We start from the raw sequence: 23,035 nt of genomic DNA on the forward strand, positions 1-23,035 counted from the left end.
TGGATTTACGAGGGCCCGCAGAAGCAGGTTTTTTTTTTTTGCTTGTAGATCAGGGCTTGCATCTTGCAGATATTATAATTAGGCAAAATCAACTTCTCTGTGGAATGTTAAGGCAATCAAAGTAAAAAATGCAAAGCCAATGAAAATTTGTTAAGAAAGGACCTCACTTGAAAAAACAAGTGTTAAATGTACCTTTCAGAGAAAATACAAATCCCAATACCTATAATCGGGATTATATTACAATATAATAATAATAAACAATATAGTAATATATTCTATAATAATTTATTATTATTCTAATCATCATTACTATTATATACATGTGATAGCATAATAAGCATTTCCCTGCATCAACAGGCACTCCAAGAATAAGGAAGTTTGAGTGAGTATTTGCGGATTCCGGTATATTCTTACCTCGCACAATCCCTGTAACACATTAACATTCCCCAGCACTACGCCAGTCCTCTAGCAATGCTTTCCAGTTAATTTGTTCTGCTGTGAATCAAATCCTGTTAAATAAACAGAGTGGATCCATTTCATCTCATTTCACGTTTCTGAAAGGAAAAATATTCACAATCTGTATTTTACTGAGAGCTGAGAAGAAGATATTACAAGGGCAAAACACTTCTCTAAAAAGTTGATGTAATTTTGCATAACTTAGGATATTTGTGATTTGACTTTTCTGGGTCACTGTTATTCCGCACCATTTAATGTTCACAATAGCTCCCACTGAGTGTAGTTATCTCTTAAGCACCACTGGATATCCAACCCCTGAGGCCTTAATTAAGCACTGAGGAAATGATTTATGTGTCTAAAAGGAGATGCTCACATTTAGGTTACGTACACCTCTGAAAGTAAGGAGTTGCCTTCAGTCACATAGCAGTTGCCACAGGCAGATGTCTTATGCCCCACTCATGAAACGGGAAAAGCTCGAACACCTGGATCCAGCCCTGGAACAACTTGGCCTCCCTGTGCCTTATCGGGATGTGTCACCGGACACCCACAGCCGCACACACAGGTGGTGCACATGCACCCCCCCAGGCACACCCTTTGCTGCATTTCTGCACACTCACTGTCGCCCCTTCATAAGACCCATCACCACTCCGTCCTTAAAAAAGGTGCTGGAAACTGATGCTCTTCTCATTTAGGAGCTTAGGAAAAGGACCTGGGGGTGCTGGTCGACAGCCGCCTGAACAGGAGCCAGCAGTGTGCTCAGGTGGCCAAGAGGGCCAGTGGCACCCTGGCTTGTATCAGGAATAGTGTGGCCAGCAGGAGCAGGGAGGTGATGGTGCCCCTGCGCTGGGCACTGGTGAGGCCGCCCCTCGAATGCTGTGCTCAGCGCTGGGCCCCTCATCCCACGAAGGCCATGGAGGGGCTGGAGCGTGGCCAGAGCAGGGCAGCGAGGCTGGGGCAGGGGCTGGAGCCCAAGGCTGGGGAGGAGCGGCTGGGGGAGCTGGGGGTGCTCAGCCTGGAGAAGAGGAGGCTGAGGGGAGCCCTCATCGCTCTCTGCAACTGCCTGAAAGGAGGCTGGAGCCGGGGGGGAGTCGGTCTCTTCTCCCCAGTAACAAGCGATGGGACGAGAGGGAACGGCCTCAAGCTGCACCAGGGCAGGTTTAGGTTGGATATTAGGAAAAATTTCTTCACCCAAAGGGCTGTCGGGCCCTGGCCCAGGCTGCCCAGGGCAGGGGCTGAGTCCCCACCCCTGGAGGTATTTAAAAGCCGGGGAGATGTGGTGCTTAGGGCCACGGTTTAGTGGTGGACTTGGCAGTGCTGGGTTAACGGTTGGACTTGATGATCTTAAGGGTCTTTTCCAACCTTAACGATTCTGTGATTCTATAGAGGTGAGGGGCCCAACGCTGAGCACAGCATTCGAGGGGCGGCCTCACCAGTGCCCAGCACAGGGGGACGATCCCTGCCCTGCTCCTGCTGGCCACACTGTTCCTGATACAAGCCAGGATGCCACTGGCCCTCTTGGCCACCTGGGCACACTGCTGGCTCACGTTCGCCCGGCTGTCGACCAGCATCCCCAGGCCCTTTCCCGCCGGGCAGCTCCCAGCCGCTCCTCCCCACGCCTGCAGCGGTGCCTGGGGTTGCTGTGCCCCAAGTGCAGGACCCGGCCCTGAGCCTTGTTGACCCTCACGCAGTGGCCTGGGCCCATGGCTCCAGCCTGGCCAGGTCCCTCTGCAGAGCCTCCCTGCCCTCCAGCAGATCAATGCTCCCGCCCAACTGGGTGTCACCTGCAAACTGACTGAGGGTGCCCTGGTCTTTTCCAACCTTAACGATTCTGTGATTCTGTGCTCCCCTGGCATACAAAGAGCAGCTGTTAGCACCCAGGCTGAAGGGGGGCCAAGTCCTCCTGACAGGGCCAAACCTCCCCAGGCTCCCCCTCTGTTCTTGAACCGCCCTCGGGAGCCACCCACCGTCTCCCGGGACGCGACTAAGGGCTGCAGGGCTGCAAAACGACCCGGCTTTCCCGGGAGCTGCCCCCTCCCATCAAGCGCCGCCGGAGCCCGCCGCCGTCTCCCCGGGGGACGGACGGGACCACGACCCCCAGCAGCCGGACGGGAGACGAGGTGAGGCGAGGGGCGGGGCGGGGCGGGGCGGGCGGGGGCGGGGGGCCGGCCGTTACCAGGCGCGCGCCCCGCCCCGCCCGCGCCGAGGCGCGCGGTGACCTCCCTCCCCCCCCGCCCTTCCCCTACTGCGCAGGCGCCTAGGGGGAGCTGCGCCTGCGCCCCGCCGCGCGCCGGCCTCACGCGCTTCCCCGCCGAGCCGGGTGGCAGCAGTGCGGCGCGCGCTCCGTGCCTCACCCCGCCCGCCACGCACCCTCCGCGCGCGCCGCCCCGGGGCCCCGGCGGGCACAGGTGAGGGGGGGGGCGGACGGGCCCATGTGGGCAGGCGGGGGGGGGGGGGCGGGAAGGGGGTGAGGAGCGGGCGGGACCACGGGGAGCCCCGCGGAGGGGGGGGCCCGGACGGAGGAGTGGCGGGAATTTCTGGTGAGGGGGGGAGGCCGGCCCGGAGGGACGGGGGATGGCAGAGGGGGTCGCTGACAGGAATGGCGGGGGGAAGGTCTGTCCCTGCGCGCCCGCGGCAGAGCCCTGGCTGAGGCGGTGTCGGTGTCAGGCAGCGAGGCAGATGAAGTACATCCTGGTCACGGGCGGGGTGATCTCGGGCATCGGCAAGGGGATCATCGCCAGCAGCATCGGCACCATCCTCAAGTCCTGCGGGCTGCATGTCACCTCCATCAAGATCGATCCCTACATCAACATTGACGCTGGCACCTTCTCCCCGTACGAGCACGGTGAGTGGCGCCTCGGGGCCCGGCTGTCAGCCCCTGAGCTGGGCGCCGGGGTCTTCCAGGCGGGTGCCTGGGTGCCGGGGCTGGCTTGGCCTGGCAGGAGCCAGCTCCTTCGCATGGCGGCGGCGTTTGTGTCCGCTCCTGCCTGTGCGACCCGCGGGCTGAGCCCGGCGGCGGCTCCGGACTGAGCGGCGGGGCAAACAGCAGAGATCTGCGCTCTGGTCTTCTGTCATTGCTGCCTGGCTGAGGGGTTCAGTCCTGTCTGTTATACAAGGCTTTTAGTTTCACTAGCCACTCCTAAACTTGCTGTAGCAATCAACGAAGGTGTTTCCTTACATTGAATTCTTCAGCCAACAAATTGCTGATGTGGACCGTTTCCCCTTGACGTCTGCGCTTCTGTGTGCCACAGGGGAGGTGTTTGTGCTGGATGATGGAGGGGAAGTGGACCTGGACCTCGGTAACTACGAGCGCTTCCTCGACATCCGACTCACCAAAGACAACAACCTGACTACTGGGAAGATCTATCAGTATGTCATCAACAAGGAGAGGAAGGGAGACTACCTTGGCAAAACCGTCCAAGGTGACGTGAAGCTTCGTTTCTGATGCTTAGAAATATATTCTGTATTTCTGTCCTGGTTGGGTGCTTTTGCATCTCATCCTAGGTTGAGGTCTTTGTTATATGCTGTCCTCGTGATGTTTTTTTGTTTGTGTTTTAAAAGGGGAAGTAGAAGACGCACCAGTGCAGGTGTAGTGGTGCGTGCCATACTGAATCAGGTTACCTGTAAGCCCCTCAAAGCTTTCCAGTGCTCGGCAATATGCTGCCTGTTGTTGGGACTCTGTGCTGGACTTGGGTCCGACTGCCTAACGTAGCCAATACTGAGTGTGAACAGACTTCAGACTAACACACCTGTGGATTATTTGTTAGCTGGTTAAAATGGTTATTGCTTTCGATAACTGTCATGTCATTAGATCCCAAAGGATCTTGGAGGGTTCAGTCCCTTCCCTTTTTAAACATCCTCTACAGCTGGTTTGGATAAGGACTTTTACAGACAGTTTAAGACAGAGTAACTCTCTCTGCTTAGAGCAAAGAACTGTTTGTACTTGAATCTTACAGCTTAAAGGAAACGTTGCTTACATGTGTTTAAATTAAGGCAGGATTGCGTTTCCTGCCAGGGCACTTCTCTTGAAAATCACAGCCAAGAATAATCACTTCAAAAATGCATACTTCTTTTAAAGACACAAATCAGCGCTGAAGTGATACAGGAAGCACTGGCTAGTTAGTTGCAATAATTTGCTCTGTAATGAGTTAGAGGGAGAAATATGCATGGATTGCGGCTTTAACCCTCGCCTGGGTTTCTTTTTCAGTTGTTCCCCACATCACAGATGCTATACAAGAGTGGGTAATGAGGCAGGCACGAATTCCTGTAGATGAAGATGGCATTGAACCCCAAGTTTGTGTGATTGAGGTTTGTAGCTCTTAAAAAAAAAAAAAAACAGTTTTGCTTCTTGAGTGAAATAAACTGAACTATATGTGTATTTTGCATAGCACAATTTTTTTACAGTAATGTTCAGCTTCGCACGTTGTTGAGTTGGTTAAAAATCCCCCTTGCTAGCCTCACTTAAGTCTAATCTTTTGAATGCTCTGTGTCTGAATCCACACATAGAAAGACTTAGGTTTTGGAGAGTTGTATTTTTGAGATGCTTTGCTCTCTAGGGTAATGTGAATTAGTCTAGAGAATGAATTTTAGCTCTTGTAACTTTATATGCCAAAGTCTGAGTTAATCACACTGTGCCCTCTTCTTCTTTGGTGGAAAGAGGGAGGGGTAGGTAAATCGTCCTCTGGAAGCAGTTGTCTTCCCTCCGTAGCAGTAAAGGGATCCTTGCAGCTCAGTTCAAGCGTAGAGCGAGAAAAGTGAATGGCACGAGGTGACGGTGACAAACCCCGTTCAGTTTCCTGTGCATCGTATGGGGCGTCCTGCTGCCAGAGGAGACGGAGCAGGGCAAAGGCTCTGGGATGCTGCTGCTGAGTTGGCTGGCAGGTTATGTCTATACAGGAGAGAGGGAGCTTGTCAGAGTGCCTGGGTCATGGTGACTTCGAACTCTCCCTGCAGCTTGAATGCCAATTTCTGTTCCAGGATTTGCGAGCCTGGATCCCGGAGTACCTGGGAGGCACTGACAGTGCATGGGAGGCTGTCAGTGCTCCAAGGGATGCCTTGTGCCTCTGTTCCTGCATGTCTCCAAACCCACTCTATATAGTTACTAAAACTTAGCAGAAATTTTGCTTCTCGGTGCCACCTAATGTTTGTAAATGATAATTTTAACACCTCAGTCTTTTCCCTGAAGAGAGAATAGAGGCAAAGCTAACATCCCTGGAGAGGTGCTACCCATATGAGAAGCTGTTTTTCTTGTGGCTTTTTGATTTTTGGGGAAATCATGAAGGTAAAATAATAGTTGGGGTAGACTGGAGGCTGTGGAACTGGTAGATACAACTGGCAAATCCTGCTTTTCATATTGGTGTTGACGCTTCTTTAGGGAATCGGAGGGAGGTGCGGGGGAGATGTTTTAGTGTCCTTTTATGTATGTTTTAGCATGCTTCAGCGTACAAATTCAGTAGATGATGTTTTGGTACTAACTTTAATTCTAAATGTCTTTGTCTTTTTTAGCTTGGTGGGACGGTAGGCGATATTGAAAGCATGCCTTTCATTGAAGCCTTCCGCCAGTTCCAGTTCAAAGCCAAAAGAGAGAATTTTTGTAACATTCATGTCAGTCTAGTTCCCCAGGTAAGGACGCAAAATGTTTTGGTGGTCAGGGACTTCCCCAGTCTAAAACTTGCTTTCTAAATATGTGTTTCTGAAATGCTCTATCTGTAGGCACTGTTATATTTGTATTTTTCTCTGTATAAACTTCTGGAAGAAATGCGGAGAGTATATGGTTATGTATTCAGAAAGGTTTGCAAGAAGTGAACAGAAACTTCTCAAAGTTTGTAAATGTGTAATAAATAGTTGGGAGTTGTAGCAAATGCAGTTTTGCATCTTTAACTGCTGTTTTTCTCTATGGATTTGTCTCTTAGCTGTTGCAGGTAAACTTGCTTTCTAGGGCTGAAAACTTTCAGTTTCCCTTCATTTGCATAGCCTTTCATTTCTGCAAAGCTGATATAAAATTCAGTGGTGTAGCCAGACTTGACAGCCATTTGGACTTATTAATAAGATCATATTCCAAGCTCTTCCTGGAGTTCTTTAATATTTCTGTTGCTGTGTGCCCCCTTTTTTCCTTTTTTTAAATATTTTTAATGTGCGTTTTGATCTTTAACAGTAATTTCATAGACTCTCACATCTGACTGCCACGTAAGCCATAACAATCTGAGTGGCAGTGGCCCTTGGTTCAAGATTCAACTAAGAAAAAGTGTTAGGAAGCAGTGCTATGATAAGAATGAGTTAATTAGGAATCACAAAGAAAAACAAAATATCCTTATGTGCCAAGTAGATGGGGTGAACTCCAGTTAATACCAAAAGCATATGAAGGTGTTTTATGCCATATAATACCTGATATAACTTCATTATATTATCTGCTCTGGTTTTGAAGGCAGTTGACAGTCTTCACCAAACAAAAACCTCTAGTGCAGGAGTCATTGCTGAAGAAAATTCTTCCATGGTTATGTTAACAATACTAGAGAGCATGAATATTTCTTGTCTCAGAAATGGATTTGACAGAGCAACTTGATAGAGTTACTGGAGTGCAGATCAGTCTTTGTTCTCTTCTCTTTCCATCTTTCCCCTTCTGTCCAGGCCTGGTGATGTACGGAGAAAATTAGAAATATAAAATACCAGGTATTTGGAGGGAGCAGTGGATAAAACCTGTAGGATCTCTGCTCTCTCCTTCCCTCGCTATAATGCATATCTACTTACTGTACAGACTTGAACTCTGGTTTCTGCCAGTTGCTTTCAGTCTTTTGAGATTAAAATGATAGTGTCCAGGGGTATTTAAAGTTCACATGAATTGTCTAAGAACCGGGTCAAAGTTTTTACAAGATGAATAGGGTGGAGAATCCCAATTAGCCTGATGAATCATTGCTACATATCATCATAATCTGATATACCAACTTCTGCTCTTCTCTGGCCAGCCAAGCTCTACAGGAGAGCAGAAGACTAAACCCACCCAAAACAGTGTTCGTGAACTCAGAGGTCTTGGTCTCTCACCAGATCTGGTAAGGTTTGCTGCATGGCTTTGAATTTAAAAGCGCGGTACCGGCACGTTGCAACAACATCCTAGTCTAAATCATGCTTAGGTTGAGAGCTCTTGTATATTGGTAATAAAGAAGTAAAAGTAATGGAGTTGGGTTGTTTTCCCAAGTCACGGAGACTGCATAAAAACAGCTTTTTGAGAGGTTTGTTGTGTGAATGCCTGAGTACTTCTGTTTTGCTTCACAGCCTTGATGTTGCTGTTCTGTTAGATTGTTTGCAGGTGCTCCACTCCATTGGATACCTCAGTAAAAGAAAAGATTTCCATGTTCTGTCATGTTGAACCAGAACAGGTAAAGATTGCTGTCTGCACTTCCTCGCAATAAATATTCTAGCTGTTTGTCAAATGCTGAGCGGAGTTTTATCTGAGGGTGGCTTTTTTGTGTTCTATCTGTGTCTTTTGTTAGCTGCATAATTCATTTGCTGCTTTGTCTTACCTACATTCCTTACACATGTAACCGTTGCAAAAATAGTCCTTTCTCTGCCAGCACACAGGTTTTCTTGTAAGGTAGTTAGCATAGGCTTAGCGAATTCTATGGAATCCAAGGTATTTTCTGAATAGCTGGTTTTGACCTTAGTTTTCCTTCCACATTCCTTCTGTGAATACAGAAGAATGAGATTTGTAAGTATTTAAGAGGCCAAAGAGTAGTTGCCCAAAATAAGGTTTAAAGGATACATGAATGTATTTGTACACTGCTCTTTTCATTATATTATTATTCTGCCCAAGATTGCATGAGGAGAGATTGCACAGAAAAGTTGAAATGGTATTTGAGAAAAGCATTACTTCACTCGAATGTTATGTGATATACAAAAATTCCATGTTAGCATGATTCTTTTTATACTGAGACTACTCTGCATAGCATTCCATACCTTGGAAAATAATCAAACAGTCTGTAGCCTAAATATTACCGCTTTCCAGTCCAGCTGGAGCTTGAAAAATTTTGTCTTTTTGTGAAAGACTGAGTATCACTTCACAGTTCCAGACTCTGTCAAGTCATTTTAATTAATTTCCTATACAGCGAGATCAAACCAAGTCTTGCAGTTTCAAGGATTACATTCAGAATTAGCTGGCAGTAATACTGATGTGTCAGCAGTGCAATATCTACTTCTTGTTGGCCAGTAATTGAAAGTAAGTTGGCTCTCGTCAGTCACTTTCCAGGAAGTTTAATGCAGTTTTATATAGTTGTTTCTCTTGACTGCAGTTGCACTTCAATGGAGAAGTAAATGCGATCGACTATAAAGGAGGAAAATTTGCAGCCTAGGGGGTTTTGCTGGTGCAGTGTTGAACTCTGCTTTCATTGGAGTCAGGAGAAATGAGGATTTAAAAATAGTTGTGCCAGTATATTTTTGATCCTTAAAGTACAGTCCCATTCTTGACGGACAGGTGACAGTTGTCCAGAGCCGTCTTTCCCTTTCTGAGGAAGCCCATTTCGGTGAACTAGAACCGTTGACACAGATATTCCTCATTGACCAAGGAATTCGTGGCTGATAGTTGTTTAATCCTAAGTTTGATGAAGGACGCCCTGTAAAATTTATGGCTGTACTGAGACCACAGATTTCCCTGGGCTTTAATCAAACTGGGAGCCCTGGTTAAGAACGACAATGGTGGGAAACGGAAGCTGGGCTCCTGGGCAGTTTAACTGTAGTTTCAGTTAGGATTACCAAGAAGGCTGTATCACAGGAGAAGTCTCTTGGAAGGGTTCTCTGAACTTTGCTATGCGCTCGCATGACTTGCGTAGCAGCTGACTTTCTCACTGCTAGGTTATTGTGTTATAGCCCTTCCTTGAGCTCCAGTGAGCGGTTAATACCTGCGACGTGTTGAAGGACGACCTTTGCAAGTATGTGAAAACATGTGCTAAGCTATTCATATGTTGTCATGTTATTCAACAGATGTTATTTCCTGGAAGTATAGGTGGTCATACGGTTGTCTGCTAGAGACAGCAGCTCTCTGAATATCTGTCTAAAAATAATTGCACGGGCACTTAGATCTCTTTTAATGACGTTCATATTTTATGAACAGGTCATCTGCGTTCATGATGTCTCTTCTATCTACCGGGTTCCTCTGTTGTTAGAGGAGCAGGGGGTTGTTGACTATTTCAGACACAGGCTTGACCTTCCCATCGAGAGGCAGCCCAGGAGGATGCTCATGAAGTGGAAGGAAATGGCTGACAGGTGAGCTGCACCGCTGGGCGTAGTTTGAAGACTCCAGATTAGTTTCTCTTCTTGGTTGTTGGTTATTAGGTGATGAGTGTTAATTCATTTCCTCAAGCATTCTCATGCTGTCAGATTTTTTTTTCCTTTTTTTTTTACTGCAAAAATGCATTTTCTTCCTAGGTGTTTAACTGTTTGAAAAAAAAATTCTTCAACATGAGAATCCTGTAAGATAACGTTATTGAGTTCCTTATCTTGTGTTGGTACTGTACTGTCTATGTCAAAACCAGCTTGAAGTAATTAAAAGGTGGACAGCTCTGCCCTCCCTTTTTATTCAAATAACCCTAGTGACATTAAAAAGTGTTGAAATCCTTTTGTAGGCATATGTAGGAGTCATCAGGAGCGTCAATAAAAATGTAGAGTCTGTTTTCTAGCAAGTGAAACAACTGTTTCATAACTGTTCTGTCTGAGACTCTTAGGACACTTCTTTTTTTCTTGCGGGGAATAGACTCCATGTTTGTGGGGAAATAGTGAATTTAATTGTTTCAGTTGGCATTCAGGCCCTTTCTGAAGCCTCAAATATGTTTGGCCTTATAAGAAACTAATTTTCAGCATCTAGATGTTTCCCTTTATATGCATGGCACAAGCCACCACTGTTGAGAACGTTTTCTTTTGACAGGGAGAGCCCTTGGTAACCAGCTTGGTTGAAGGTACTTAGCAATTTTGAAATGAACTTTAAATGATCTCTTAGCTGTAGCCAAGAATGCTGGGTAAATGCCATGCTGCCAGATGCTGGGGACTGAAAGCGTAGGCAGCACGACCTTGGGGCTCTAGAAGTCCTTTCTGTATTTCTGTCTGCTGAAGTGAACTCAGCCAGAAGCAGCGTGGGAGGATGCTGTACAGTATAAACATATGCAGAGTTGTGCTTTGATCCTCTCTCGTAATAGTTTACTGCAGACTTTGAATCTAATACAGCTTCCTGAAAAGACAGTTTGGACCTCCTCAAAATGGCTTTTCAGCATAAGGAGGGATGAGTTCATTTATACATGGCTTTCTGCAGCTCTCTTTCTCTGTCATTGTTTTTTTCTTTTCCTTTCTTCTATTCTTGCTTTGATGTTTTTAAGTCATAATTGTTACAAAAGGTCATCTCTTCCAAAGTCGTCATCTCTCTAGTTGGACAGACTTTCAGAAGCCCAACTGTTTATGTTACTTGAAAAGCTGAATAGAATGTAAGTGAGTCTTGCCTCCGTTTCCTGTTAATCACGACAGAACCCTTGTGTTTTGATTTTGTTTAGGTACGACCGTCTCCTTGAAACATGTTCCATTGCGCTTGTTGGCAAATACACCAAGTTTTCAGATTCCTACGCATCTGTCATTAAAGCACTGGAGCATTCTGCACTGGCTATCAACCACAAACTTGACATTAAGGTAGGGGTGGTTGCGTGTGTGTAAAGATTTCCTCCCCCATACTCCTTCCGCCTGCAGTGCTACCCATCTTAATTAAGTTTGTCACAAACCCGTAGACAGTAAGGGAGAGTTGATTGAGCCAGTGAACTTTAAATTTGTCTTTGGATTACAGCATCAAAACATCTGTTGTCAGGCATAAAACAGCTTCAAAGCAAACCGGCCTTTCATCCTGTAAGATCTACAGGGTGTCTGTGTAATTGATGGGAACTCTTCAGTGCTCCGTGTTGCGTGCTGAACTGTGATAGAGCAGTAGATATATTTGAGGAGGAGACCGTTTGCTTTAATTCCTTTGACAGTTGTTGAAAGTGATGCTTTTTTAAGGTTGTTGCTGTTATCCTTGTGGTACTCACAGGTTTTCTGATGCTTCTGCCTCAGACGTTATTAAGGTTTGAATGCTGGTTTGGCTGCAGAGGTGCTGTTAAGGGTCTTGGTTGTAGCTAGGTGCTCTGAAGAGGCGAAATATGTATCTTGTCAGAAACTTTATTTTCATTTAAATATACTTTTAAAATATGTGGCAGATTCTGGTGAGTTGTGGGAAAAGGTGCTTGCTTTATAACAGCACTGTTCTATATTTGGGTTACCTTTCAACTTAAAAAATCAGTAGAGGAGAAAAGAAGAAAAACAAGATGGGTGAAGGGTAAACCCTGCGCATGCCTCTGTGGGTCGTTCCTGACACAGCTGTATTTGTATGGTTCAGAACGGGAATGGGTTCTGTGAGTCCTGTGCATGGAGGTCTTATGTTGGTTAAAGAACTGTTCAGCAGTACTCCAAGCTTTAAAAAAAAAAAAAAAAAAAAAAAAAAAAGAGAGAGAGACAAAAATGGTTGTTCAAAAGGGTAAGCAGACTGCCAGAACATTCACAAGTTCAGAGATACTGGAATACCGGGGATGAGAAACTGGAAAATTTGCAGTTTTTTCCATATGTAGCATTGGTCATAGCACCTTTTAATCACAGCAGCCTGTGTTTCACCATATCCTATTTGTTCTTCAGTCTCTCTTGAAGATTAAATGATGTATATTTGATGAGATGGCGATTCAGTTTTTTCTTGCTGTGTGGTTGTTTCTGTCTGCATAGCCATGTGTTCCCATCTCGCTGTGCTCCATTAAGACTTCAGGTTTAATGAGTCTGGGTCTTAGGGATATCAGCTTCGTTTATGTGGCAGCAGAGCTGCGGAGAAGGGAATGTACAAAAAACGTGGCTTCTGTTTGTGCGTCTGTAGTATGATGGTGCTGGAAAGCAGTTTTGTTGACTAGCAGGCAAGAAATCAGCCTGGAAAAAAGACAAGCAAGTATCTAGTAGGAAAGAAATCCAGAGCTATCCAGAAGGAATGATGATATCTTAATTTAATGAGAAATAAGGAGACCCTGTATTTACAGTCTTGTGGCAGCATCTCATCATCCTTTTTTGGATTTCTTCCCAGTATATTGACTCTGCTGACTTGGAGCCGGATACTCTGCAGGAAGAACCTGTCCGATACCATGAAGCATGGCAGAAGCTGTGTGGTGCTGAGTAAGACTCTTATATTCTGGCTGTTTCTTTGACGCATGTCTGATAAACTTGTTGCTATTGACAGTTTTGGCATTAAGAGCCTCACTGGAGACTGTTTCCTTAGGCGCTGTACCAGCACACTCTGACACTGCCCCAAATACCGCTGAATGAAATTTAGGATAAGTTGTAAAATGGAGAATTATTAAATAAGCGAGGGAGTTTGTGAAAGGCAGCAGGAGGGGAGATGATTGTGCAAATGAGGATGTGCACAGGCTTAATGGGGAAACAGGGTGAGAGGAAATAAGGGGAGAAGATGGGTACTGGCAAAGGCTATTGAAGCCAAAGAGAGAGGACAGAAGGTGTAAATGTGGTATGAAGTTCTTTAGGAAGAAAGCATGAGAAGGGAAGAAGCGTTAGGATGCAGAGGAGTGCCAAGAGTTAGCCCAGAAAGCAAGAGCAAGGGGGGCTTGTTAGCCCTCAGGGGAGCGGGCTTTGGGTGGTACCAGGAAAACCAAGAACTTCCTGCAGAGTTTGGTGTCCTTATCCCTGCGGTTGGGACAACTCGACACTGCAGCCAGCGGCTTCCTCGGCGTGGGCCTGGCTGGGTGATATGTTTGCAAACGTGTTTGGTGCAGAGCGTGTGGGTCATGCAACATGAACCATTTCAGTATTGTAACCTGCGTTGTATTTGGAATTTCTTGGGAAGGTAAAACGTGCATTTATAAAATGTTTCCCTGAAAATTCTGTGCATTTTATGTGATGGCTCATGTGGAGTCATATGGAGACTGTGCTACAGACAGGCCTTGCCACACAGGGCACTTTAAAGCCCTTTTTAGGAGTGAGGTCTTGCAAGTTCAAGATTTTACAGGAGGGAGGTGGTACGTGGTTGGGGGGAGCCAGGCTGGTGAGCCCTACATGAATGGAATCTTTTCATCCTCATGCAGCGGAGTTCTGGTTCCTGGTGGATTTGGTGTTCGAGGGACAGAAGGCAAAATTCAAGCTATTTCTTGGGCAAGAAAACAGAAAAAACCCTTCTTAGGTGAGAAACATGTTTTATCCGTAAGAAGAAATAAAGAAAAGAAGGAGGTTGAATAACAGCCTAACTGGTCTGCAGTAAGAGTTTTACTGATTTTCATTAGTATCTAGAATGTACAATTTTGAAGATAATTGGCTGAGGAAGGCAATGATCTGTGCTCAGCTCAGTAATGCAGCCGTCATCTGTAGCTAGCTCTGAAGTGGTCAGAGTTGGCTGGGATGTGATGCCATGGAATCTCTGTAATGAGGGGGCAGGGGTCTCGGAGGAAGTTTCAGAGGAGGCTGTGGCGATCTTGGCACGAAGAAATATGCGACTGCATTTAAACGAAATGGACGTAGAGACTGGAAATGTTGTGTGAGGAGAGTGGATGGGCAAGGGAGGTGTGGAGTAAAACTTGTCAGAGCTACTTGGTACAGGGTGAGCAGTCGAAGGTCTGTCTCATCCGGGTTTTCCTCCGACTCAGGACTGCCCTGTGCGTGTGCTTTGCGGCACGGGCTCGGTCGTCCTTGTCCCGACTTGATCTGTGTTCTGCCTTGCCTTCTGCAGGAGTTTGTTTGGGAATGCAGTTAGCAGTTGTGGAGTTTGCACGCAATGTTCTTGGTTGGCAAGGTAATTGCACAAAACCCTGCCTGGGTTTTGGTCATTTCTTTGATTGCTTGAGTAATACCTGTAATTTTTTAAATACCTGTAATTTTTAATTTTTCATTGGTAGGTAGATTTAATTTGTTCTAGGCCTATAAAATTCCCCATCTTCTTTGCTAATTCAAAGGAAAAAACTATTTCCTTATCCTATTCAAATAAAAATCAATGGAGTAAGACATGCTTACAATGACAGAAAACTTCCTATTGCTTAGAGCGAGGTTCAGCTCCTGAATAAGACACCTCAGTGGAGTTGTGCCTATGTGTGCCGGACATCCTAAATTTCCATTATGGCCAGTGGGAATGAAGACCAAAAAGCAATTCAGCCGATGAGGCAGTTGCAGCTACTTCAGTGAGTTGAATTGCTTTCTGGCTCCGCTGCTTGAATTGACTAGGTCCCTATTGTCAAAACTCCCTTTACAGGGTGCTAAATTTAGTTTCTCAGCCTGATTCCGAGTCTCACCAGTAGTGAAGGTAGGGGAAAATGTGTTTCTCGGTGTACTTCTGCTCCCTGGCTTTATTTAAAATATTCTAAGCTGTTTGTGTGCTTTTCCTGAACGACCCTCACTTTCATCACCGATGGCACTAGACTGGTTGCGCTAAGATTACAACCTCCAGTCAGTCTCAGAAATCCCTATGGGAACAGTGCTGACAGAGTCCTGTTTCTGCTGCCGGGGGCCGAGCTGGCGGCTCTGTGCAGGTGAGCGGCTCAGCACAGTGAAGGTCGCCGCTTGCCAGAAGCGTGGGGACGAGACGCAGCGCTACCTGGGGGAGGTCCTGTAAATGCATGTCACGGTATGAGGGACTTCGGTTCTGATTGATGAACGTTACATTGCAGATGCTAACTCGACAGAATTTGACCCCAAAACTGCTCATCCAGTGGTGAGTTTATGGCGACTTGCTTGCGATATCCTTATGTGCCAGGCTTCTCTGCACATACCTGTTGGTGCTGTTAAGAGCTTGGATTCTTACGTCTTGTGGCTTTTAAGTCTGTCTTCCATTATTTACTAATCTGAAAAGAAAATGTCTTTGCCTAGGTAACTGTATGGCAGTTGCTGCTTCATAGAAGATTGCAGTGCTTAGTATAGGTGAAACACTACTTTTTTTTAACTTTTATTTTTAATTACACTTTTCCATAAAGCGAGGTGTTTTCTAAGAGGTGAAAGGTTCTTAAAGGGCAGTTTGAAAGCTAACTGATTTCACAGGGTAAATGTTAAAGATTTGGTGGTATCCAGATGCCACTGTGTAACTGTTTAATTATGATCTCAGAAATCAACATAGACATGAATTCCTTGGAGCGTTTGTGGACAGATTTCTGAACCTGCAGGCTCGATGTGCCTTGTCCACCATGATGATTGGCTTATACTATAATTTAAAATTCTACTCAAAAGAAAAAAGTTCTCAAAAAAACAGCTTATGGAGTTATTTATCAAAGTATAAAGGATTCTGATTTGGGGATTTTGTTTCTGTAAAGTTGTTTGCTTGTTTTTTTAACATGTACTTCAGTAAACAGCACGGCATTAGTGCATGGGATCTCTGTAGGCTTTGACTGAGACCATTTCCTATGCTAAAGCTTCCCGAATACCCGGAAACCTTCCATATGTTCTGTGCAGCCCTTATGAGAACGACTCCGCTAACTAATCTAGTTCTGTTGGTCTGCCTTGTCAAGACAATGGTCCTTGGGGTGGTTTGCTTGTTTTCTGTATGTGTATTGGTTTTTTTCCCCCTTTAACGTTTCAGAGTCTGCCTGGCACTGGAATTCCTCCCTCACTCTCACCTCCCTCTCTGAATGCTTTTTACAGGTCATAGACATGCCGGAGCACAATCCTGGGCAAATGGGTGGGACCATGAGGCTTGGCAAGAGAAGAACGCTCTTCCAAACCAAGAACTCAATCATGAGTAAGGCATTTCCTACCTCTTTTGGAAGCGTTTCCTAGGAATGATGTGCATGTATGGTGGGTATGGGGAAGTGAGACCTGGGAATGTTAAGGCATCCTTCAGTGGTCGATGTTTGCAGACTGTGTTCTGGTAGTGAAATGGAGGTCCATGAATTTGGTCCCCTGTAGAAGTGGCAGGTTCTGGTGGATGCTATTCGTATGAACTTGTTAAAACTTGGCATCGTGTGAACTGTTTGGCATTTGCTCTAAGAAACGTCTTCCTTTTGGCGTAGGGAAGCTGTATGGAGATCATGATTTCTTGGAAGAGAGACACAGACACAGATTTGAGGTAAAAACGCTATTGTAGGCGTTGAGCTTTTCTGTGTCATCCAAACACAAGACATCATGGGTTTTCTTGCTTCTGGTCTTCCAGGTCAATCCAGAATTGAAAAAGTGTTTTGAAGAGCAAGGTTTGAAGTTTGTAGGCCAGGATGAGGAGGGAGAGCGAATGGAAGTGGTTGAGTTGGAAGGTGAGTACTTAAGCAGTTTGTGGGTGTAGGTATTTACAAGGGAAAGTATTCGGAGGGTAATTGAGGAGGTTTTCGTGTGGGATCAGCCCAGGCTCTCTCAGACTGATTCCACCCATAAAATTACACTAAAAAAATAATCCCATGTGCCTGTCTATTTAGGGACCAAAGGCAGGACAGAAATGACGCTTCTTCCCCATCATCAAGGCTTCAGTGTGATCAGTGCTTTCAACTGCAGTTCAGCAACAGGCTTAAAAGACTTGGAATTAATGTTTTCTGTTTCTTTCTCTTAGACCATCCTTTCTTCGTTGGTGTTCAGTATCACCCTGAATTCCTCTCTAGACCAATTAAGCCATCTCCCCCGTACTTCGGCCTCCTCTTGGCGTCTGCAGGAAGACTCACGCATTATCTACAAAAGGGCTGCAGGCTCTCACCCAGGTAGGTTGAAGGAAGACACCAGTCAGACCTTTCACAGGGTCTTCTGTGAAGAAGGGTCTTCTTCACAGGGTCTTCTTCACAGGGTCTTCTTCCTGCTTCTTCCTACAGGACAAACTGGAGAATCCTCTTGGCACAAAGTTACTGCGGGGTAACTAGCGGGTATTTGCAGCACCTCTTTCCACTCTTTCTTTGAAACCTCTTGTCTTGCATTTTAAGATGGACTGTAGTGCCATAGGGCTGGCCCGCAGCGAGGTCCCGACCGCAGGGACAGTAACTCTGCGGTCTCACGTTGTCAGTCAGAGGTGTCGGGGGCCTGCTTTTTTAGATGATTGGAGCCCCCATGGGGTTTTCCCCGCATTCCTTGTACAAGTCCTAGGTACAAGTTGGTCCTTAAGAAGCTTGTTCCTGTTGCGGGTTTAAAGAACGAGCCCTGGTGGTTGCAGCTTCATTTTTTTTCTTTCTCCTGACTTAAGCTTTCTTTTGTCTCAGTTTGCAAAGCCGCTAATGTTTTGGGTGACTTAACGGTACACTGACTTCCCTTTGCTGCTCCCTAATGCCCCGCAGGTCTGCCCAGCAGACGTGGCAATATGCAATAAATAAACATCACTTTGATAGTGACCCATTTTCCTCCTTATAGAGGAGAACACAGAGGATTTGCGTATGTAGCTGGAGTGCTAACATGCACTAAACAAAAAACCCCAAACTCAATGCAAAAGAGAAATAGCACTGAATGTATTAAACTAAAGCAATGCAAAAAGGCAAGTATTGGCCTTTCTGGGTTGAGCTGCAATGCAGCTGCACCCCAGGAATTCCCGTGTCGATGTCTGGAGAGCGGCTGTCAGTTGTGCTCTCTGATCTGCTCTGAAGAGAGTTTCTGTGGGAAGATGCCTCATTTCACTGTTGAGGGGCATTTTAATTTCCTGCTTTTGCACATTTGCGTTTGAAATGGCTTCTCGCAGCAGAGGAGCTGAAGTTTCCTCTCTGCTGCAGTATCCTAAGTTAGTAGTATCTGCTCTTGGAGTCTGTTGTGATTGTGGTCACAAACTGTTTCATGGTTAGCATATAATCTAAAAATACTGGTGGCAGTTGTAGCCCGGCCTGTGCTCCCCTTTATTCCTGTGCCCTTGTAACTCTTGCCATGTTTTCAGGTGAGTCTCATCGTTGCACCCATGAGGTTTGCATGGGAACAGACCACACCTGAGGATGGGAGCACTGTTCGGAGGGAGCTGGGCTGCAGGGGTGGGGCAGCAGGAACCCGATGAGGCTTAACAGGGACAAATGCGGAGTCCTGCATCTAGGAGCCCCTTGCAGTAACGCAGGCTGGGGACAGAGCAGCTGGGGAGCAGCTCTGCTGACGGGGTCTTGGCGAACAGCAAACTGAACACGCACCGGCAGTGTGCGCTGGCAGCAAAGGAAAGACAAACAGCACCCTGGGCTGTGTGAGTAAGAGCACAGCCGGCAGATGGAGGGAAGTGATTATGTCTCTTTACTTGGCATTTGTTAGACCACATCTAGAATATTCTGTGCGGTTTGGGGTCGCCCAGTACAAGTAAAACATTGATAAACTGGAGAGAGTTTAGTGGAGGGCCACTGAGAAGGTCAGGAGGTTGGAGTACTTGCCCCACGAGGAGAGGCTGAAGGAGCTGGGCGTGTTCAGCCTGGAGAAGGGAAGACTTTGCGGGGGACCTAAGAGCAGCCTGCCAGCCTACAAAAACGTTGTCAAGAAGATGAAAACAGGATCTTGACAGAAGTGCATGGTTGGAGGATGAGACGCGGTGGACATAAACTGAAATAAGAGAGGTTCTGACTGAATATAAGGAGAATCTTTTCACCATTAGATCAGTCGTGCATTGGTGCGAGTTGCCCAGAAACGCTGCACAGTCTCCGCCCTTGGAGACTTTTGGGATGTGACTGGATAAAGCCCTGAGCAGCCGTGCCTGATCTGATCGCTGTCGCTGCGGTGTGGCTGTCCTGAGGGCCCTTCCCCTCTGAATTATTCTGTGATTCTGAAAAAGCTGTTTCAGGGGTTAAAGGCAATCAGCCATTACTGGGAAGCTGAAATAGGTGGCTTCTGGGTGGTTAACCAGTCTCCTATTCCCTATTGATTGAATTTCCTTTATAATAACTTACAAAATGTCTATTACACGTATGATCATTTTAATTCGCAAACCTTAAAATCGATGATGACTCAGCCCTATTTCCGAAGGGACAGCTGTACTAGGAATTTTGTGTGCTTTGCTTTTCAGCCTCAGCTAGCAGTGCTTACTGCCCAACCCCGCTAATTCCTGATGCAAAACTGGGTCTATAAAGCACCTGTGCTCCGTAAAACAAAATCTTTCTGAATTCTGCAGGGACACCTACAGCGACAGAAGTGGCAGCAGCTCGCCTGACTTGGAGATAACAGAGCTGAAGTTTCCATCAGTAAATCATGACTGATTCCTGGTAACTTTTCATGACCTCAGCCTCTTTCCTTATGGAAAAAATGCCTTGCCCAGTCTTTCCTCCTGGCATCTGAATGTTTCACATCAGTTGGTAGAAAACTGGCACACCCTGAAAAGCGCTGGTGCTCACACACGCGTTCCAGCTGTGCCGAGCGATGCATGATACCTCATGTCTGTGTAACAGATGTGGGTGGGTATTTCCTTAACAAATTGACACATAATAAAGTATAAAAACACATGCAGGAGTTTGAGATTAAATTCAAATAAAAAAACAAAGCACAAATACAGTGCACATTCCTGAAAATGGAGGCAAAGCTGAGCAAGGGGTTACTGGATTTAGAAAGTTTGGTATTTCGGGAGCACTCTCTCACCTTTGCTGAAGAACATTTTTGAAACAGCCATTCTCCCCCATCTCTCGAGATGGCAAGTTTCTCTGTCAAAGCAGCGGAGTTGCGCTCTGAATTGTGATAGCTGCTGCGGATATTACGTGGGTGCAAAAATTCGATATATATAACCTGGTCTTGGAGGGGGGCACTAAAACCTAGCATTCAGACTTCCCCAGCAAAAAAGGTAGACTTAATACGGAAGGGAGTTCTCCCTTTGTGCGGTAGGTGATTGCGGACGTAACGCTTTTTCCCGCTGCTCTGGCTGGTTTTGTGGTGGTTTTGGAGAAGCTAAGCAGCATTTGTGCGCACTCACGCGGAGTGAGAGCGGGGGTTCGTTGCTGAATGCCGGGGGCCGGGGATGCCCAACTCTTCCTTCCCCCCCCTTTCCTTCATACAACAGACGCTTCCAAAATTAACTGCAGAGTGAAGATGAGGGTTAGCCCGGGTCTAGAAGTACCTCCCATCCCTGCTCGTGGGCCTTTGCAGATAGCTGGGATCGCGAGGTGTTGGGTTGTTCCAGATCTGGTACAGCAGCAAACTAGAAGCTGAAGAATCCTCCCTGTACATTTTTATCCTCCTGAAGATACTCTGAACCTTTGGCTCACTGACGGTATCCAGCGTGCTCCCTAATGTGACAAGTGCTGCGTTGATACACGGTGGCTTGGAGGCCGTCCCCAAATGAAGAAATCGTAGGGGACGTGACACCGGCATGTGTGGTGCATCCCCCGTCCGGCCGACTGCCCTGCTGGCGTGCAGCTCCGCTCAACTCGCTCCTAATAGCTGCAGCCCAGTGAAGGTTTTCCTGTGGTGCCGGCCACGGGCAGCGCTGGGAAGGGCACGAAGTTAACTCTTAGCTTACCAGCGCTCACTCCCTACCTCGTATTTAAACATCGGCTTCTCGAAGGAGCGTGCTTTCTCAGGGGTGTAACACGCCGGCCTTAAGTTGCCGTAGTGCCCCTCTCAAACTAACAGACGTCCCTTACCCTGGGGAGATAAAAGGATCCCGGTCCCACGTGTTACCTTTCTCTGGGGTGACTTTGGTGTCCTGTGCGGTCCCAGCCTGTTGCTCTTCACTGTCAGTAATTCCTGCTCCTTTTCTTTCTCTCTTTCTCCAGATGTGTCTTCGCTGAAGAGGAGAGTCGTCATTAGATTTTTCCAGGCGTTCGTACAGCAATAGCTTGAACACTGTCAGCTTTGGGCTTTCTTAAGTTATGGTTTTCTAATTTTTGTTATGAAATCCTTTCCCTTTATTTCCTCAACTCTTCTGTCCTCGTTTATTTTTCTGTGTAGATTCTGTTTGTTTCTGGAGGAGAGCTCATCACAGCACATGCACTTCTGGACTTTCTGCAGTTAGCACCATCTTGGAGATAAAAAGCAAATTCGGGTGTGGGATTGGATGTGTTGGGGAGAATCCAGGCGCACGCTTCCTTCCCGCTGCATGGTAACGCTGGCGTGAGTTTGTGTCTCGGACACTGACAGTCCAGTTGCTCTCTCCAGCCTTTCTGCTCCCTCGGCAGTCTTCATTACTGGTGAAATTATGTGGCTGAACTGGATTTTGGGGGCTCGCTCAGTTTTTGAGCTGTGCTGTGCTGCAGAGGGTGGGTCTGTTCAGCTTTATGCAGTCTCTTTTTTTTGGGGTGGGGTGGGGGGGAAATGTTCTGTTTTGGGTTTTTTTCAGTAATATTTAAAAACCTTTGGCGCTGGTGGTCTTGGTGCATTCATCACCGGCAATGAACTTTTAACCAGGAAAATCTTCCTGGAATAGAAGAGTTAATCTGGAACATGATCAGCTCTGACTGTGATGTGCTGCTCTGCAGGGATACAATTAACTTGGATCATGGGGGGGGGGGGGGGAAGCAAAACTGTCAGGAAAAGGAGGCGTAACCGTTAGCCCTTCCTACGCCGGCGCTCGCTGGTGCTGCTGCTTGGGCTGGGAAATTTCACCTCCTTGCATCAAGGGGGAGGTACAGAAAAGAAAGTGAACCACTTTCAGATGCTGCCTTTCAAAGCTCCCATCGCGATTTGCCTTGGACCGAGCAGTTCATGGTGCTTTTTTTCGTTGACTGGAAGCGGAGCCTTCCGTTGCCTTTTTTTACACGGCGGAGCCGCGCGTCCCGCGCTCGATGCGATACCGAAGTGCAGTTTCCCCGGGGAGGGGCCTCGCCATTTGCCTGCAGCGTTACTCGGTTTAGTTCCTAGACGCGCCCTGGCCTACCGTGACGAGCTCGGCGTTGCAGTTCTGGGGTGGGACAAGCACTCGCCTTTTTCTTTTCTTTTCTTTTTTCTTCCCTGCCCCTTGCTGCAGTGTAAGCGACACAGTTGTTGGTAATTTAGAAGAAAGGAAGAAAGCGCCTCGGTTGTCTGACGTGTCGTATGTCAGAACTCTTCAGTTCATTAAAGTTTGGAAAAAGCTGCGCGTCTCGAGCCTGGCTGAGTACGAACTCCCGTGTCGCCTGATGCCAAACTTGATTAAACACTGCCCTGTCCCATCTTAACTGATCTTTTCCACAGCCCGTCTTGCTTTATTCCTCACTTATTTTAAATCCATGCTGTAAAGATGCTTCTGGCCCGGAAAGCTTTGAGCCGTCTTCGTGTCTGTCAGTTACAGCAGTTCTGCAGGAAGGATCACGCGAGTCGAGGTGCTCTCTGGGCCGAGCAGACGCGGGCGGTGAAGTGGCTGCTCCTCTAGCAGCGCGAGATCGTTCCTCAGCTGTAGCACAGCTCCGTTTTCTTTCTCCTGAAATGTTTTTGTTTTGGCCAAACCTGTGCACCTGACTCGGTCATTAACTGCTTCTTTGTAATAAAAGGAATAACCAGCCAAGAGCTTGCTATGTTACTGCCATAGCTCAGAGGGAGGAAAAGGACTGAAGTGTAATACTGTCTAATTTTAAATGAATCCAGGGTAAGCTAGAAAAAGTTTGTTAGCCATATTTGCAGTGGTTTTTAGACATGTATTTCCAAAGCCTGGCTGAAATCATGGGGCTTCCCCCCAGCAGTGGAGCCTGGGGAAGGCGGCCTGAGCCCACAGAAAATGAGTGGTTTTAATGGAGTG

General features: G+C 46.8%; 1 protein-coding gene across 5 annotated transcripts; it reads left to right on the forward strand.

The window, feature by feature from the left end:
- Window positions 1–2,725: 2,725 nt before the first annotated feature.
- On the forward strand, window positions 2,726–22,804 carry CTPS1 (CTP synthase 1). Of its 5 annotated transcripts, none has more exons than XM_087760987.1 (20): window positions 2,726–2,861; window positions 3,125–3,298; window positions 3,705–3,875; window positions 4,661–4,761; window positions 5,959–6,075; window positions 7,416–7,499; window positions 7,746–7,826; window positions 9,554–9,705; window positions 10,980–11,112; window positions 12,572–12,660; window positions 13,584–13,678; window positions 14,222–14,284; window positions 15,153–15,196; window positions 16,117–16,213; window positions 16,485–16,540; window positions 16,625–16,721; window positions 17,012–17,156; window positions 17,265–17,315; window positions 19,508–19,598; window positions 21,099–22,804. In XM_087760987.1, the coding sequence occupies exons 2-19, from the start codon at window positions 3,133–3,135 to the stop codon at window positions 19,590–19,592; spliced, it is 1,827 nt and encodes a 608-aa protein (XP_087617113.1). In that variant the 5' UTR covers window positions 2,726–2,861; window positions 3,125–3,132; the 3' UTR covers window positions 19,593–19,598; window positions 21,099–22,804. The 5 variants fall into 5 exon arrangements, with proteins under 5 accessions (XP_087617113.1, XP_087617114.1, XP_087617110.1 ...); XM_087760984.1 differs by having other exon boundaries at window positions 2,733–2,861; window positions 3,121–3,298; XM_087760988.1 differs by lacking the exon at window positions 17,265–17,315.
- Window positions 22,805–23,035: the final 231 nt, after the last annotated feature.

The sequence above is a fragment of the Nipponia nippon genome, unplaced genomic scaffold (genome assembly GCF_047370975.1).
Source record: "Nipponia nippon isolate SJK-2023a ecotype South Korea unplaced genomic scaffold, ASM4737097v1 scaffold_23, whole genome shotgun sequence".
NCBI lineage: Eukaryota > Metazoa > Chordata > Aves > Pelecaniformes > Threskiornithidae > Nipponia > Nipponia nippon.